General features: G+C 42.9%; 1 protein-coding gene across 1 annotated transcript; it reads left to right on the top strand.

Moving 5' to 3' along the window:
• The first annotated feature begins 16,079 nt into the window (after positions 1-16,079).
• LOC148534494 (olfactory receptor 5B12-like) lies at positions 16,080-16,991 on the top strand. The gene has a single exon (XM_088466887.1). It carries the CDS (start codon positions 16,080-16,082, stop codon positions 16,989-16,991), a length of 912 nt encoding a protein of 303 aa, XP_088323013.1.
• The last annotated feature ends 670 nt before the right edge of the window (positions 16,992-17,661 follow it).

The raw sequence follows: 17,661 nt of genomic DNA, 5'->3' as shown, positions 1-17,661 counted from the left end.
GCCACAACTGTGCTGTTCAATTACAATGCTCAATAACCCTAACTGACCACTGGATGCTGCAATCACACTGAGAGCCGAAACTACAACAAAGACAACAACTACACCTGCTTATGTGTATAGACTGCGGTATCTACTACCAAGCCACTAGGCCGACACCAGGCGCCTAGCACTTATGGGTCCTACGATACCCTTAACTAGGGAACATGTTACCCCTACCAACAAATGTTCACTGTTACACACCCTTTTCCTGTGCAGAAATATTTCCCAGCTTATGGCAACACTGATCAAGATATTTTACAACAATGCTATATATCAATATCACAATGCAATCTCAACGGCTTTGTTTGAAACACGTGGCAGCAATACAGGAAATACGTATACGCTATTGTGCGACTAGTTGCATACACAATAATGCGACTACTACACCAAATGTATTATTACCCTTACGCTATTGTGCAACTTCCCCTTTTTAACATAAAATTCTATCAACGAAGGAAAACAAACTTTTACCTCCCTTGTCCCTGGATTCTAATCAGCGCTCCTTGAGCCACATAATAACGGGTAGCGGACTCTCAGCAACACAGTGGTAGCAGATTTTCGAAGGCACAATGCGTTCTCCTGCTATGGCTCCTCCACCCTTTTGCTGACAGATCACTGACCGAGTGTTACCGTATGACTGGTAGCATGATTTCACACTGCGAGCCCCCAACTATCGATTCCTACCTATCGATTCCTACCTATTGATTCCTACCTACCTATACACTCTAAAATAATTGTTGCTGTTTAGTGTTATGAGTCGCACAAGAAATAATTGCTTTCAGACTTTGATTGTGGTTCCAAAGCACAAAAAGTTACTATTCAACATAAAAACAGATAGTTACACGCTGTGATCTAAATACAATTAGCGCAAATAAATCATACAGACCCACGGTACAGTCATTGCATACACATGCGCTCTGGACCCAGATCCCGGCATCAAAGTAGAAACCTCCGTCAACAGCAAAGCAAGAAGACTAGCATCCAGTTTCAGAGATCATGCATATATACTCTAGCAGAGATAGGTAATACAATAGAACAGTTTGGCATGATTCCATTGGTTCTTCTTCCTGGTTCTTCTGTTACAGTATAGTTCATAGGTCAGTTCGTATGGACACAATCCAGCCTCCAACAGCCCTTTGTGTCCTTTTTCCCACTGCATAATAAATCTTAGCTGGCTACATTACAGAGTACATTTTAATGTTTAACTCTCTATGGTCCATCGTTTGCAGACACATGTTGCGATCTCCTCACCGATGATACTGGAAATCTGCAAAGACACAGTGGATCAGAACAACAACAAACACGGTCTGCTTACCATGTACTAAACCTTAGATATCAAATAACATTTATTTCACAACATTACTAATGCTGAATAAACCTTGAATATTACACTTTAATGCTAGGGAACCTTTTTATGTAAGTGTGCAGTCTGTAAGTATTGGGGTATTGAGAAAAGACGCTAGTTAGCATTGTGCGACTACGTGTTTGTGGAGTACACCATGGTACGTGTTTTGCAGGGTTGATCATTTTATATGTTTTAGTGACTGTCTGTATTTATATGATGAGGACTTTTAACATATTTCTATTTCGTGGGAATCGCACAACAGTAAATAATAGCATCGCCATATTTACTTATAATGGGCGAGATTCTCTAAAATGGCGCTGGGGGGCCAGTTGCAAACTGGTGTCTCATTGCAATTCGCAAATTGGCATAGTGCAGATTTAATTTTAAACCGATTCTGTCTCAGCCAATTATCCGGCTTATCCATGGCCAGCATGGAACATACCTATCAGTGTGTAATTTTATCACATAACCAGGTCTACTAATGAGCAGCTTTTTTTCCAACTCCAGAAACTGCGCAAAATGGAAATAGATCACTTCTTGCACGGGGTGACCCTCTCGGATTATTACTGAGAGAAGAAAATCCCCAGGGGGTTTAGAATCAAAAACACACCCACTATTGGCAAGTTTAATCAGAATTTCTGCAGAAAGTTGGTTGCAGTTTTAGATAAGTGCAGCTTTGATTTGATCCTCTTGGTAATATAGGGGTTTGACAGGAATTTGAAGGCTACCAAGGATAGCATTGCCACTTTTTAATTAACCCACTTGACGCAACTCTTTAGTGATCAATCCACAAATTGGATTGAGAGATTGCAAACACAGGGAGACTTGATCAAATTTAAACATAATAAACTACAGACTAGAGATTAGATTGAGCACAAAGTCTATAGTTGGGCTACCAACACTACTGCTAAAACTCACCCCAGACGCAGGTGGAGGGAGAAGCGTAATACTTTTGATACTGACATATCAGCTGGTTCTGACTCCTCAGTCAGTGAGTCGGAATGTGTAAGGGGAGCATCTGGTACCACACAGAAACCCCCTTTAGGGGTGAAAACCCACGCCCAGAAAAAGCACCAGGAAATATCACCAGTGGAAGAGGCAAAAGGGGTGGAAGGGGCAAGAGAATGTAGTACAGTATTTAATCTATCTTCTAGACCATTTATTGAACATGAACTTAAAGTCCTTAAAGTCCTTTGCCTTTTTTGTAAAAGAACTTAAAGCAATGCTGCATACACAAGTAAAGATTTTCTGTCCAACCATCCAACTAGTTGATTGGTTGGAATGAAAATCTGGTAACGTATGGGAGTAACTGATGATCAGCAATTTGCTCCTAAATGCCAGAAAACAGATGAAAATGGACGTTCAGACAAGTTTGTTAAATGTTTGATCTAAACAATTTGTTCAAACAACAGTTTTTGTCCATTTTCCGGCGTTTGGGAGCAAATTTCTTATTGTCATTTGCTTTCATACCTTACCAGATTTTAATTCCAACCAATCAACTAGTTGGATGGTTGAACAGAAAATCTTTACGTGTGTACCCAGCCTTAGGTTGACCAGGTCATTATTTGTGAAATAGATATCACCATCAGAAATTCATACGTATCAAACCATCATGCTTTCCATGTTTCCTTTCTCTTTTACTTACACGCCACATGGCAGGAAAGGAGTTTATGTTCTGTATTTGCTGAGTTCTCACTGAGGTAACAGAAAGAATGGGTTTTAACATCATTCAACTTTTAATATACTGTATTTGTACTTTTATTTTATCACTGACATTTAATGAATTCATTTCTGAGCTATGTTTCTGCTTTTTCCAGAATTCATAGAATTATAATTTTTATTATATTATATTGTTACTGTTGTGGTTATCAGACCAACCTCTAACCAACATATTGGGCCAAATGTAATAGGGTGACAGTTTAGAAAATGTGACAGTTTTCTCAAACTTTTTAAACTCGGCCAATGTAATCGAGTCTGAGAACATAAATACTCGCATGTTTTTCAGACTCAAAAACTCTCATGATTTAAACTCTCATCCAGGTGTTTTCCCATTTTGAAGATATAACTCGACCAATGTAATAGTCTGAGAGTTTACTGCTACACTCTCACTTTTTCTAAGCTCTTACCCTATTACATTTGACCCATCGTCTTTTTGGGATGTAGTCGGCATTCCCAGCGTGCAGGATGCCGACATTCTAAATATTGGTGCCAAAATCACGACAGGTCGGGATCCCGGTACCAGTATCCAGACCACCGGCATCCCAAAGGTAAGTATTGGGGTGTTAGGGAGAGGTTAGGGTTATGGTGTGGGGTTAGGATTAGGCACTAGGGGGAGGGTTAGGCACCGGGGAGGGAGGGTTAGGATTAGGGTGCGGGGAGGGGGAGGTTAGGTTTAGGCAGTAGAGGGGAGGTTAGGGTTAGGCACTGAGGAGGGGGTGTTAGGTTTAGGGTGCGGGTTAAAGGGTTAGGAAAACACCATTGTTCTTTATGGGTGTCGGGAAGCCACTGTCGGTATTCTGACCAGTGGCATCCCGACAGCCAGGATTTCATACCAAATCCATCTTTTTTCAGAGTCTACTGATGTTATAATATATATGTTCCATGTTACTGAGGATTGTACATTGATGTCAGCATATACTAACCCTTACTTCTTACTTCTCCAGACTAGGAAGTCATCAGACTGTGTGTAAGATGGAATAAGTATTTCACCACTATAAATTAGGAATCTACGGACACAAGGGCAGAAATTTTCCATAGCACAAATCCCACCAGTCACCATTCTGCTGTTTGGATCCAATGTAGCCTTTAGTATATGGTCCTGGATAGTAACACCATATGGATAAGTGTCACAGACTGACTAGTTTCCTGTTGACTTGTCTTTTATATATTTTTAACTAGTGACCCACCCTGGCTTCACACAGGAGCAATTTCATCTTGTCAAAGCCCCCTGCATCTCATAACAACATACGCCATGTTACCACAGTCCCCTGCATTTCAGCACAGCCCCCTGTATTTCACTTGTGCCCCCTGCATCTCACCAGTGTCACCACAACCCCATGCAGATGACTGGGGCCCGGCCACTGGGAAGGGCAGGAGGATCATGAATGAGAGATTTGTATTGCAGCTGCTGCAAGCATTATCAGCAGCATTTCCCCAGTGGTTGGGTACAGAATACTGGTGCTCATGATTCCGGTGGTCAGAACCCCAATGCCGGCAACCCAACAAGGTTAGGATACCGACACCTGTCGGTAAGTACCCTGACCCTACCCCTAAACCTAATCCTCCCTCCCCACAGCCTAAACCTAACCCCCCACAGCCTAACCCTAAGCCTCCCCCATGCAGCCTAACCCTAACCCATCCCCCTGCAGCCTAACCCTAACCCTCCACCTAGTGCCTAACCCTAACCCCTAACTCCAATACTTACCATCAGGATGCCAGCAGTCAGGTTGCTTGCACTGGGGTTCTGACTACTGTCGGAATTCTGGCACCGGCATTCTGAGCGCCGGCATCATGACAGCCGGGATATAAACTACATCCCATCCCTGAGGCTGAGGCACATGTGCATATTTCCACAGCCTCGATGCACCCCCTCCCCTGCTGCTTATCATGGCGATGAGCAATGTCCTCTTTGCACAATGTACCCTGTATTTCCTGGGCTTCCAGTTGAGCTTTCTCGCCATGGTGCCCCTGTCCGAAAACATCTCTGACTTCCATGGGAGCTGCCTCCTGTTCATTGAAGGCGTGTGGCTGAGCTGGAACATCACACTCGAGAGGGAGAACTTTGTAGTGGAGGAGTGATTGTCGGAGTCCACCTGTAGCTTCAGTGTAGGGATGGACATCGGAATCTGATGGATACTAACCATCAATGTTTTTGTTCTGATGGTAGTGTTTTTACCATTTGATGGTGGCGATCCAATGTTTGTCACCATCGAATGGAAATAATTTGACGGAATTCCCATGATTGTTTTTAAAAAAAAATGTAATGTAATTTAATTGTGGGTTTTTAGAAGTGTGTGAGACCCATGCGAGTAGGGGTGGTCAGGCTTGTAGTGCAAAGCCGTGTGTCGATAAAAAGGGGGCCTTGCCTCACAGGTATGGGGTGTGGCCTTGCGGCCCAAACCCCCCATTTTAGTCACTCTGGGGGTCTGGGAGATGTGGACTACCCCGGGGACCAGTCTGTTTGCAATGCCGGCTCCCTCACTGTGTCAGGAGCCGAGTGCTGCACGTAATGCAGTAACCATTCGGAATACAAAGACTTTTTATTATTTCTGTCACTACCTGGACATTACCCACTCTTACTCCACTTCAGTTTCCAGTCATCAGCTCCCCATCTATATTCAGGACTTTATATTATCAGTGTCCATGTCTTCAAGTTCACCCATTAAAAAAAACACTTTTCAGTTTGTCTGTTCAGGTGTCTGCTCCTGTTACTACCCGGGTCCACAACAAACTCAGGGCCTAATTCAGACCCGCTCGCAAGCGCAGGACGCTCACAAGCGGGTCGATGGTGCCCTAATGCGCATGCGCACGATGGAATGAGCTCCGTCGTGCGCAAGCGTGAGACCTGGCGAGGGACGGGGTAGCCGTCGCTCGGGGTCTCACACCAAAGGGGGCGTGCTGTCGATGGTGACTGACAGCACGCCCCCTTTGGTGGGCGTGCCAGGGGCGTGGCTTCCAGACGGAGGCTTTCCCATGGGAACGCCTACCGTCTGGGTCTGGCCCCACTGACATCAGTAGTGATGTCAGTGGGAGTGATTTTGGCTCTGATAGAGCCAAAATCACTCCAGGGCTTGCGGCAGTGAGAACCTACCGCAGGGTCTCGTCGCAAGCCCGATGGTCGCGATGGTCTTGACCATCGCGACCATCATCATGGACACTCGCATATGCTGTGGGTGGTAACCCACAGCTATGCGAGCATCCAAGAGGCCACTCCAAGTTGAGGTAGGAGGGGCCTGATTCAGAGTGAGCGCACTGGTCAGAGCGTCCGGCTCTGAATCAAGCCCCCATATCCTAACACTGGCATCAGGGAAGTAAGCCCTCTACTGGAGAAACCAATAACTGCTGCTAACAAGTGGCAGTAGTGCCTAATGCAGGGCTCCTTATAATTCCAAATGACCTTAATACCCAAAACAAATCTGAATGAAATCAGTTGGATCACAATCTAGCATCCAGGTAATTGCAGTTAGAAGATGACTGTAGAGCACCACTAATCAGCCATTGTGTGCAGTCACCTTCCTATAGCAGTGCAGTTTCTGTACACTGAAACAATCACAGTGGTTCCTATATTCCAGGTTCGCTGCATTCATTACCTTGGTAAAGTTGTATTTTCTCTGTGCACCTTCCAGTTGCGTTAGCAGGCCACAGTCATGCTGTGAATGATTAAATGGTGAACTTTGTTTTTGTTTAATAAATATTTTTTGTACATTATCTTACAAATGTTGCTTGATATCATTAGTAGAGTATAAGCGTTTAATCCAACATAAATATAAGATACGACTGGCATCTAACCCTAACCCTCCCCCTAGTGCAAAACCCTAACGCTAACCCTCCCCCTAACCCCAGTACTTACCTTCAGGATTCTGATAAGTGTCGGGATTCCAGCATCGGCATTCTGAACGCCGGAATCCCAGCTGGCGGGTTTCTGACCGCATCCAGATCATTACATATGTTCTACCATGGGAGATGGCATAATTATGCATTTAGAGTAAATTTAGCCTGGGAGAGTGGTAATAGATTGCCTCTAGGTGTTGCTGAAATAGTTAATATTGTCATGCTTTTAAACAAAACAAGCCCATACAAGAGTCTGGGGAATTGTCTATGTGATAGTAAAAGAAACATTTACTTATGCCTTGGAGAGTCACTGCTGTGTATTTAAGAAGTAACTGTCACTATGCATTGTCTACTGCAACGAATATTGGGAGAGACACATTTAGGTATATTCTTTCCATACAGTATGTAAACTGCATTTCAGGGTTCTCTACATAGTTACACAATAAGATACTTGTTTACTGTTGTCATTGTATCCTACACTACAGTATTTTTTATTTGATTAATTGTAAGGTATTTCTGGTCTTAAAGACAACCATTATACATACTTATTATCATAGAAATATGGCAAATATACATGTTTTTGTCAGTGACTGTTATTTTATGTTTTTGAACTATTTGAACAATAATAAGCACAACACAGAAACTACAATATAATAATGACAGACTAATATATAAGCAAGTGACTACATTCTATTATTTACAATACATTTGCAATGTACAACTGAACAAAAAGGAACAGAGGGCCTGATTCAGAGCCGCTCGTAAGCGGCCGCTCGTTCGCTCCGAGCGATGTTCGCACATCTGCGCATGCGTATGGGTCGTAATGCGCATGCGCCAACCAGTCAGTGCAGTCGGAAATCGTGTGTTCGCAAAATAGCGAGTGCCTGCTAATTTGAGTGACAGGATGAGGCGTTTGTGGGTGGTAACAGGGAAACGGCGAGTGGAGATCCGAACGCAGGCGTGCCAAACGGTCAAAACGGGCGTTTTAAGGGTGTGCATAATTAACAAAGCAGCGTCATCGACCACGTCACTTGGTTGTCTCTTAGCCTGAACTGTTCGCATGATTGCGGTAGGAAAATCCAACCATAAGCACTGCGAGCAGTTCAGACGCCTTTCAATGTACTCGATTAATCTAATAAATAGAGGAGATGACGTATGATGCGAATGGCCAGGGGGCGTCTTTACAAAATAGCGAGCGCATATTTCGTTCGCTCGCTCAGACATAGAGGCGTCAACAGACCGCAAAGAGCGAGCGATCTATTAAAATATCCGCCCATTTTTCTGAACGAGCAAGTGCAAATAGCGTCCGGCTCTGAATCAGGCCCTGAGATCATCCCACTATATTGTAATAAAATGATCACTACATGGTATTAAAATATGATTTGATTGGATCGGTTTCAATGAACATGGTGAGAAAACAAGCTGTACTACAGTATTTCTTTATTACTGAGTGTGGGGAGGTTATAATTTTACCAGGAATTGTGAGCAGCAATGCTAAATACACCAACCTGGTGCACAGGAAACCTGATCCCTTCTGTAGGTACTTTTTTCTCAAATCATGATTTTCAATGGGTTAAATATAGCTGACAAATGACCACATTATTTTGCTATGTAGTTGCGTAAATATGTATGCATTTTCCTTTGCCTTTTTTGTAAAAGAACTTAAAGCAATGCTGCATACACACGTAAAGATTTTCTGTCCAACCATCCAACTAGTTGATTGGTTGGAATGAAAATCTGGTAACGTATGGGAGTAACCGATGATCACCAATTTGCTCCTAAATGCCAGAAAACAGATGAAAATGGACGTTCAGACAAGTTTGTTAAATGTTTGATCTAAACAATTTGTTCAAACAACAGTTTTTGTCCATTTTCCGGCGTTTGGGAGCAAATTTCTTATTGTCATTTGCTTTCATACGTTACCAGATTTTAATTCCAACCAATCAACTAGTTGGATGGTTGAACAGAAAATCTTTACGTGTGTACCCAGCCTTAGGTTGACCAGGTCATTATTTGTGAAATAGATATCACCATCAGAATTTCTTACGTATCAAACCATCATGCTTTCCATGTTTCCTTTCTCTTTTACTTACACGCCATATGGCAGGAAAGGAGTTTATGTTCTGTATTTGCTGAGTTCTCACTGAGGTAACAGAAAGAATGGGTTTTAACATCATTCAACTTTTAATATACTGTATTTGTACTTTTATTTTATCACTGACATTTAATGAATTCATTTCTGAGCTATGTTTCTGCTTTTTCCAGAATTCATAGAATTATAATTTTTATTATATTATATTGTTACTGTTGTGGTTATCAGACCAACCTCTAACCAACATATTGGGCCAAATGTAATAGGGTGACAGTTTAGAAAATGTGACAGTTTTCTCAAACTTTTTAAACTCGGCCAATGTAATCGAGTCTGAGAACATAAATACTCGCATGTTTTTCAGACTCAAAAACTCTCATGATTTAAACTCTCATCCAGGTGTTTTCCCATTTTGAAGATACAACTCGACCAATGTAATAGTCTGAGAGTTTACTGCTACACTCTCACATTTTCTAAGCTCTTACCCTATTACATTTGGCCCATTGTCTTTTTGGGATGTAGTCGGCATTCCCAGCGTGCAGGATGTCGACATTCTAAATATTGGTGCCAAAATCACGACAGGTCGGGATCCCGGTACCAGTATCCAGACCGCCGGCATCCCAAAGGTAAGTATTGGGGTGTTAGGGAGAGGTTAGGGTTATGGTGTGGGGTTAGGGTTAGGCACTAGGGGGAGGGTTAGGCATCGGGGAGGGAGGGTTAGGATTAGGGTGCGGGGACGGGGAGTTTAGGTTTAGGCAGTAGAGGGGAGGTTAGGGTTAGGCACTGAGGAGGGAGTGTTAGGTTTAGGGTGCGGGTTAAAGGGTTAGGAAAACACTTACCATTGTTATTTATGGATGTCGGGATGCCACTGTCGGTATTCTGACCAGTGGCATCCCGACAGCCAGGATTTCATACCCAACCCATCTTTTTTCAGAGTCTACTGATGTTATAATATATATGTTCCATGTTACTGAGGATTGTACATTGATGTCAGCATATACTAACCCTTACTTCTTACTTCTCCAGACTAGGAAGTCATCAGACTGTGTGTAAGATGGAATAAGTATTTCACCACTATAAATTAGGAATCTACGGACACAAGGGCAGAAATTTTCCATAGCACAAATCCCACCAGTCACCATTTTGCTGTTTGGATCCAATGTAGCCTTTAGTATATGGTCCTGGATAGTAACACCATATGGATAAGTGTCACAGACTGACTAGTTTCCTGTTGACTTGTCTTTTATATATTTTTAACTAGTGACCCACCCCGGCTTCACACAGGAGCAATTTCATCTTGTCAAAGCCCCCTGCATCTCATAACAGCATACGCCATGTTACCACAGTCCCCTGCATTTCAGCACAGCCCCCTGTATTTCACTTGTGCCCCCTGCATCTCACCAGTGTCACCACAACCCCATGCAGATGGCTGGGGCCCGGCCACTGGGAAGGGCAGGAGGATCATGAATGAGAGATTTGTATTGCAGCTGCTGCAAGCATTATCAGCAGCATTTCCCCAGTGGTTGGGTACAGAATACTGGTGCTCACGATTCTGGTGGTCAGAACCCCAATGCCGGCAACCCAACAAGGTTAGGATACCGACACCTGTCGGTAAGTACCCTGACCCTACCCCTAAACATAATCCTCCCTCCCTACAGCCTAAACCTAACCCCCCACAGCCTAACCCTAAGCCTCCCCCATGCAGCCTAACCCTAACCAATCCCCCTGCAGCCTAACCCTAACCCTCCACCTAGTGCCTAACCCTAACCCCTAACTCCAATACTTACCATCAGGATGCCAGCAGTCAGGTTGCTTGCACTGGGGTTCTGACTACTGTCGGAATTCTGGCACCGGCATTCTGAGCGCCGGCATCATGACAGCCGGGATATAAACTACATCCCATCCCTGAGGCTGAGGCACATGTGCATATTTCCGCAGCCTCCATGCACCCCCTCCCCTGCTGCTTATCATGGCGATGAGCAATGTCCTCTTTGCATAATGTACCCTGTATTTCCTGGGCTTCCAGTTGAGCTTTCTCGCCATGGTGCCCCTGTCCGAAAACATCTCTGACTTCCATGGGAGCTGCCTCCTGTTCATTGAAGGCGTGTGGCTGAGCTGGAACATCACACTCGAGAGGGAGAACTTTGTAGTGGAGGAGTGATTGTCGGAGTCCACCTGTAGCTTCAGTATAGGGATGGACATCGGAATCTAATGGATACTAACCATCAATGTTTTTGTTCTGATGGTAGTGTTTTTACCATTTGATGGTGGCGATCCAATGTTTGTCACCATCAAATGGAAATAATTTGACGGAATTCCCATGATTGTTTTTAAAAAAAAATGTAATGTAATTTAATTGTGGGTTTTTAGAAGTGTGTGAGACCCATGTGGGTAGGGGTGGTCAGGCTTGTAGTGCAAAGCCATGCGCTGATAAAAAGGGGGCCTTGCCTCACAGGTATGGGGCATGGCCTTGCGGCCCAAACCCCCCGTTTTATTCACTCTGGGGGTCTGGGAGATGTGGACTACCCCGGGGACCAGTCTGTTTGCAATGCTGGCTCCCTCACTGTGTCAGGAGCCGAGTGCTGCACGTAATGCTACAGTGCAGCACTCGGCTCCTGTCACTAAGGAGGAGTCGGCACTTTGGTGTCACCCCTCGGAGGGTTTGGCACCTCCCTTGTGACACCACTGGTGTGGTTCAGAGTATAATGGGTTACTCAGGTTTGCCATGGACCCTGACTGGGGCCAACTGTTAGCAGATGGCTGTGGAATAGACAGTGTGACCAGCCAGCACTGTAAATCCGTGACATCATGACGTCACACCTAGGGGACAGTGCCTCCAACTCTGGGAGAGAGAGCACTGCCCATAGCATCCTAAGGATGCTCTGGGCAGCTCTACTAGCACTACTGGCTGCAGAGTGCCATTCCAGGCACCCTGTAAGTCACATGAAGATGGTGTGGGGAAGCTATGGTGCAACCCACAGGGCCCTGCGCCTTGTGTGATGGCATAGTTCACACACCCTTAGTTATGAACCTGTGGCCAGGGTTATGTGTGTACAGTCTACCTCTGGAGACACTCAGGGGCACATCCTTACTGTCCAAAGGACAAAGGCACGCAATTGAACTAGGCGCATTGGGTCTGAGGTCATGCATGTGCAGTAGCGCACCTCCATTACTATGGAGATGCGGGAACTATGAGGAGATTGTGTAGAGCACTTTTAACAAATCAGGGTGCTCTGTGTGTGCTTTTTGTATTTGGCTTTGTACCAATCAGTAGAGATGAATTGATGGGATAGACTGATTAGTGGGTGGAGGAAGGAAAGGTTGTGAGGCACAAAAAATGTTTGTGGGTATTGGGGGTGGGAGTAAGGAAGCGAGGAAGATGAAGAATGCTATGGATGAATGTAGGTAGGGTTAGGGTGAATGTGGAGCAAACCATGCAGGACTGAACACTGAAGTGATGGGTGTTATCAGAGCAGGATTTAGACCTCCCTAGGCAAGATACTGGTTTGGAGCCCCCATCCCTCAAACAATACTACATGTACATGTTTATTACAGGATGATAGATAGATAGATAGATAGATAGATAGATAGATAGATAGAGCGGGTAAAACAAGTATTGAACACATCCACAGTTTTCTCAGTAAATATATTTGTAATGGGGCTATTGTAATGAAATTTTCACCAAATGTCAGCAACAACCCATTGAATCCACACATGCAAAGAAATCATACCATAGATGTCCATAAATTAAGTTATGTGTAATAATGTGAAAGGACACAGGGAAAAAGTATTGAACACGCTTACTGAAATGTATTTAATACTTCGTACAAAAGCCTTTGTTGGTAATGACATCTTCAAGATGCCTCCTGTATGAAACTAGTCACATGCATTGCTCAGGTGTGATATAGGCCCAATCTACCATACAAACAGTCTTCAAATCTTCAAGGTTCCGTGGGCCTCTTCTATGAACTCTGATCTTTAGTTCTTCCCATAGATTTTCAATTGGATTCAAGTCAGATGATTGGCTGGGCCATTCTAGCACCTTTATTTTCTTTCTCTGAAACCAATTGAGTATCCTTTACCTGCTGTATAGGAGCAGTACTCATAGGATTCAATCAGACACATGACAACAGTCTATCCATGGTCAACGTTTCAATGTAGACACATTTTCGTTAGTACAAGAATACATATATATATTGTTGCTGGAGCACGGTACACACATTATATATATATATATATATATATATATATATACTGTAATATATGCACATTAATTACAGTAGGTATCACTAGATCACGCATATATATTGTCCCTCCAACCAGTTCCCAGTGACCCTCCTTCCACCTCCCACAGTGTCCTTCCAGTATTGGCGGCACTCACAAGACTCTCATCTTATATATTAAAACAAGCTCCCATGCGCTGCCGAAATTTTTTTAAAAAAATGTAAATGTTGGTTTATCCTATGCACGTGGGAGCGTGATTCTTTCATAATATGAGTCCTGTCAGTGCTGCCAATACTGGAGACTATATACACATATGTGAAGGGCACCTAAGCACATTATCTAATCTTCCTGAGTGTTGGTCTATTTAAGACTATATACATATAAAATAACTATGCATAAATTACAGTAGGCGTCGCTGGAGCATGATACATATATATATATATAATATATGTATTATCTGGAATTGAGAGCAAGAAAGAAGAGGTGCCACATAGATTTTATTGCAGACAGCGGACATAAAACTCGTTCAATGAATATGCGTACCACAATCAGCGGTCAGATACCACCGTAAGTAATAAAAATTAAGAAGCTTGAATATCACCCGAACATCTCCAGGGACTCTGTCGGCTATTCGACCAGTAATGGAAAGCAACGCCAAACCATGCCCCAACGCGTTTCGTCATCGACTGCGCTTGGATCCGAATTTTAACGTGGGGAAGACGCCGGCCTGTGTGGTACCTGTGGCCTGTGCTATATCTGGCGTCTGTGACACAGATTTACTTTGTTCCAAAAGACCATTTATTTATTGGATTCTAAAAAACTTTTCACAGCATTACATGTGTTTATGCATTGATTAATTGATTGATTTGCGCACTGAATTTACTGTATTTATATATATATATATATATATATATATGATGTGTGTGCACCTTGGTCCAGCAACACCTACTGTAATTTATGCATAGTTATTACAGTAGGTGTCCTAGACCACATTATATATATATATATATGTATATTTATATATATATATATATATAATTACACATATTCCTTTCTTATATATGGCCGTTATATGAATAAAACTCTATCCCTAACCTGGACTCTCACACAGCGGCACAGTCTCCCTCCGTTCCTCACTCTTGTGTGCTGGTGCCGGTGCCGGGCTGGCTGAGCCTGGGCTGCCTGCTTGACTGCAGTGTTGCTTATACAGAGGTTTATTTATCAAGCAGTAAAAAACATAGTGAAGCGGACCTGTGGAGAAGTTGCCCATGGCAAAACCGGCCCTGAGTGTTATACTTTGTTATATGGTGCTCGCTGTTGTGGTGCTATGGTAAAGATACCAGGGGTATCACATTGTATGACTTTTTTATATATATTATTTTGTAAGCTAGTTATGTGAACCAGTTGTAATTGATTACCCTGGGGACTTTTCAATAATTTCAGCAAGTTAAATCCTTTTAATTTCATGATAAAAGTGAAGCCTTCTTGGGTGACATAAATGCAACAGGTGACATTTATGTGCTAATATGCTGAAAATAAAAACACCTTATATTTGTGTATATTTGTACATTTATTAGAAAATATGTGCATATACAGTAAATCATATATAGGCATCTTTTTTATAGGGAGAAAGCCAGGTTCTCTGGCAAAAACGGGTGCTATGCCTGTCTAGCATGGGAATGGTGATAGCAAAGAACACTTACAGTAAAAAATGTTTTAATTAAAAAAAAAAAATTTTTTATGTTAAAATAATATTTTGTATTATGTTTATTTATTTTTGTATTTTTCTTCCAAAGTGGTACTATAATTAATGGTACTAGAAAATCTTTGTTAACACTGACAAATAAATAGACACGCCATTTCTGATAACTTTAGGCAGTCAACTAGTAAAAAGACAGCGTATGCCAGGTCAACTAAGCTGCCTCCGCCCCTTCCATGTCCTGTTCCATTACATTTACCCCTATTCCCGATCCCAGGGCCATCTTAATTGTAGACCCTGGGTAAAGCAATGCACTGAGGCCCCTACCCACTCATTAACGGGAAAAAAATGTAAACGTTCAATAAAATTAAACCTTCAGATTAATTATTACTTTCAACAAAATCAATGTTTAAATATAAAAAAACATGATGTAAAGTGAGGATTGCTGACTCCACCTTCCTCTTCTCCAGCTCGCAGTGCACTTCCTGCTCTGTACTGCAGCTGTGATTAAAGTATTTAGGCCCCCCTGAAAAAGGGAGGCCCATGGGGACATGCACCCCCTCCTTAATTTGGCTCTTTGACTGCAGGCTGAGAGGCAAGTAGAGAATGCTGTCTGGCTGCTCTGATTGTGTTTAATTGATAATTAGGGAAGCCAGGGAGCATCTCTCTCTGCCTTCCTCTCAACCAGCTGCCCCATTCACAGAGCGAGCGGCTACACTTTCCATGTAGATGCCCCCCGGTCCAGCCTGTCCATGCTCAAAGACCCCAAAAATCGTGGTCTCTGGGCAGCTGCCCAGTGTGCCCATACATTAAAATGGCCCTGCCTGGTCCTCTTCTCCAGGTGGTCTGTCTCGTTGCTGCAGAGGGAACCTGTGTGGAGTGAATCTGCCCCCACAGCATGTGCCGTGCAAATTAGCTGTGAACTTTACACCCGTGCTAACGTGATTACATGATTTTTTTTAATCACCCCTCAGTTTTATATAATAGATTTTCTTGTGAGAATTTGGAATTAGCCAATATATTCACATGTGCACAACAATACAGTTCTTATAAACATTTCTAATTTTCTTTACTAGAGACAATTGTGAATCTCCATTCATATGGCTGGAAGTTTTTCTCTTGTAAATAACTAAATGGAAAACACCACGGCATTGTCTGAGTTTCTGCTGTTAGGGTTGTCAGAGCTTCCTAGGATCCAGAGCCTCTTTGTTTTCTTGTGTTGTATCCTCTATATCATGACACTTACTGGGAACCTCATGGTACTGTCTATGATCATCTCTGACTGTCGTCTCCATTCTCCAATGTATTTCTTTCTTGGTAACCTTGCCTTGTTAGACATAGCTTCTTCAAATGCCACTATTCCTCGTTTACTGTTTGATTATTTTAGAGAGAAGAAGACTATATCCATGACAAGCTGCATTTGCCAGCTATTTTTCTTTCTCACTTTTATAAGCACTGAGACTTTCCTTTTGGCTGCAATGTCTTATGACAGATATGCTGCCATTTGTCTCCCTTTGCGTTACAATAACATCATGCACTGGAATGTCTGCATTCAGGTGGCCCTCTTAGTATGGGTGGTCGGTATCCTATATTCTTTGCTCTATACACTTTCTACACTGAAGTTGTCCTTCTGTGGACCAAATACCATACAGAGCTTCTTTTGTGACTTGCGCCAATTGCTTCAGCTCTCATGTACTAATAACTTTATCAATATCCTGCTTATATTTATCTTTGGAGGAGCTTTGGGACTGTCCGCCTTCCTCATTACATTTCTTCCATACATCAGAATCATTATTACTGTGCTAAGAATCAAGACTAATGAGGGACGGCAACGAGCTTTCTCTACCTGCTCTTCTCATTTAACAGTAGTTCTGATATTTTACAGTACAAGTGCTGTTAATTACTTCCACCCGGACACGGGACAGTTTTCTCTAGGACGGCATGTCTCTGTGGTCTATACCATTATTGTGCCTATGTTAAATCCACTAGTTTATAGCTTAAGAAACAATGATCTAAAAAGGGCTTTTAAAAGATGTTTTCATTAATTAATAAACTAAATAAATATTAATGTTACATGATCATATTTTTTAATAGCATTAGGCCTATGCAGTAGACCTAATGGGTAGAAAAGTGCAATAAATATATATATATATATGTATATATTATAAGACTGAATCTAAAATAACGGAACTCCTGAGGAGGGGGCATGGTGTTTAAGGGGCTACACCTCAAAAGCTATTGAAGGTACTGAGCTGAAATTTGGCATGGGCTGGTGAAATTGTTGCTCGGTGCTGCATGCCATATTTCAGGACAAAAACATAAAAAAATGAGGATCTGGGACCACTTTTCTGCTGTTCTCTATGGAGGAGTTTTGGGAAGGCATAACTCAGGGTAGGGGCAAATTTAGACTTGGGGTTTGTTTTATTAGGTAGCTATTGTTCCAGGGTAGGGGCTTTTGGGGTTTAAGTAATTGAGAAAGTTACAGTTTTTAAACTATTACCTCACAAATCCACCATTGTAGAGATAGGAAGTTTCAACTTGTTACTCAGCCTCAGTAGGAGCCTCCAGCAGGTGTACTCACTGTGGCTTCACTTGGCTGCACCAAGATGGCTGGCCAGTGCGGCTGGTAGCGGCGGTGGGCTTGGGGGAAGGAAGCGGCCGTTAGCTGCGGCCAGGACCCAGGGGAGGGGGGGGCTAGTGGGCGTTAGCTGCGGC

This window comes from Taudactylus pleione, unplaced genomic scaffold (assembly GCF_031769625.1).
Source record: "Taudactylus pleione unplaced genomic scaffold, aTauple2 ptg000066l, whole genome shotgun sequence".
Lineage (NCBI taxonomy): Eukaryota > Metazoa > Chordata > Amphibia > Anura > Myobatrachidae > Taudactylus > Taudactylus pleione.
Note: the sequence above shows the minus strand (reverse complement) of the source record. Positions and strands in the feature narration are given on the sequence as shown.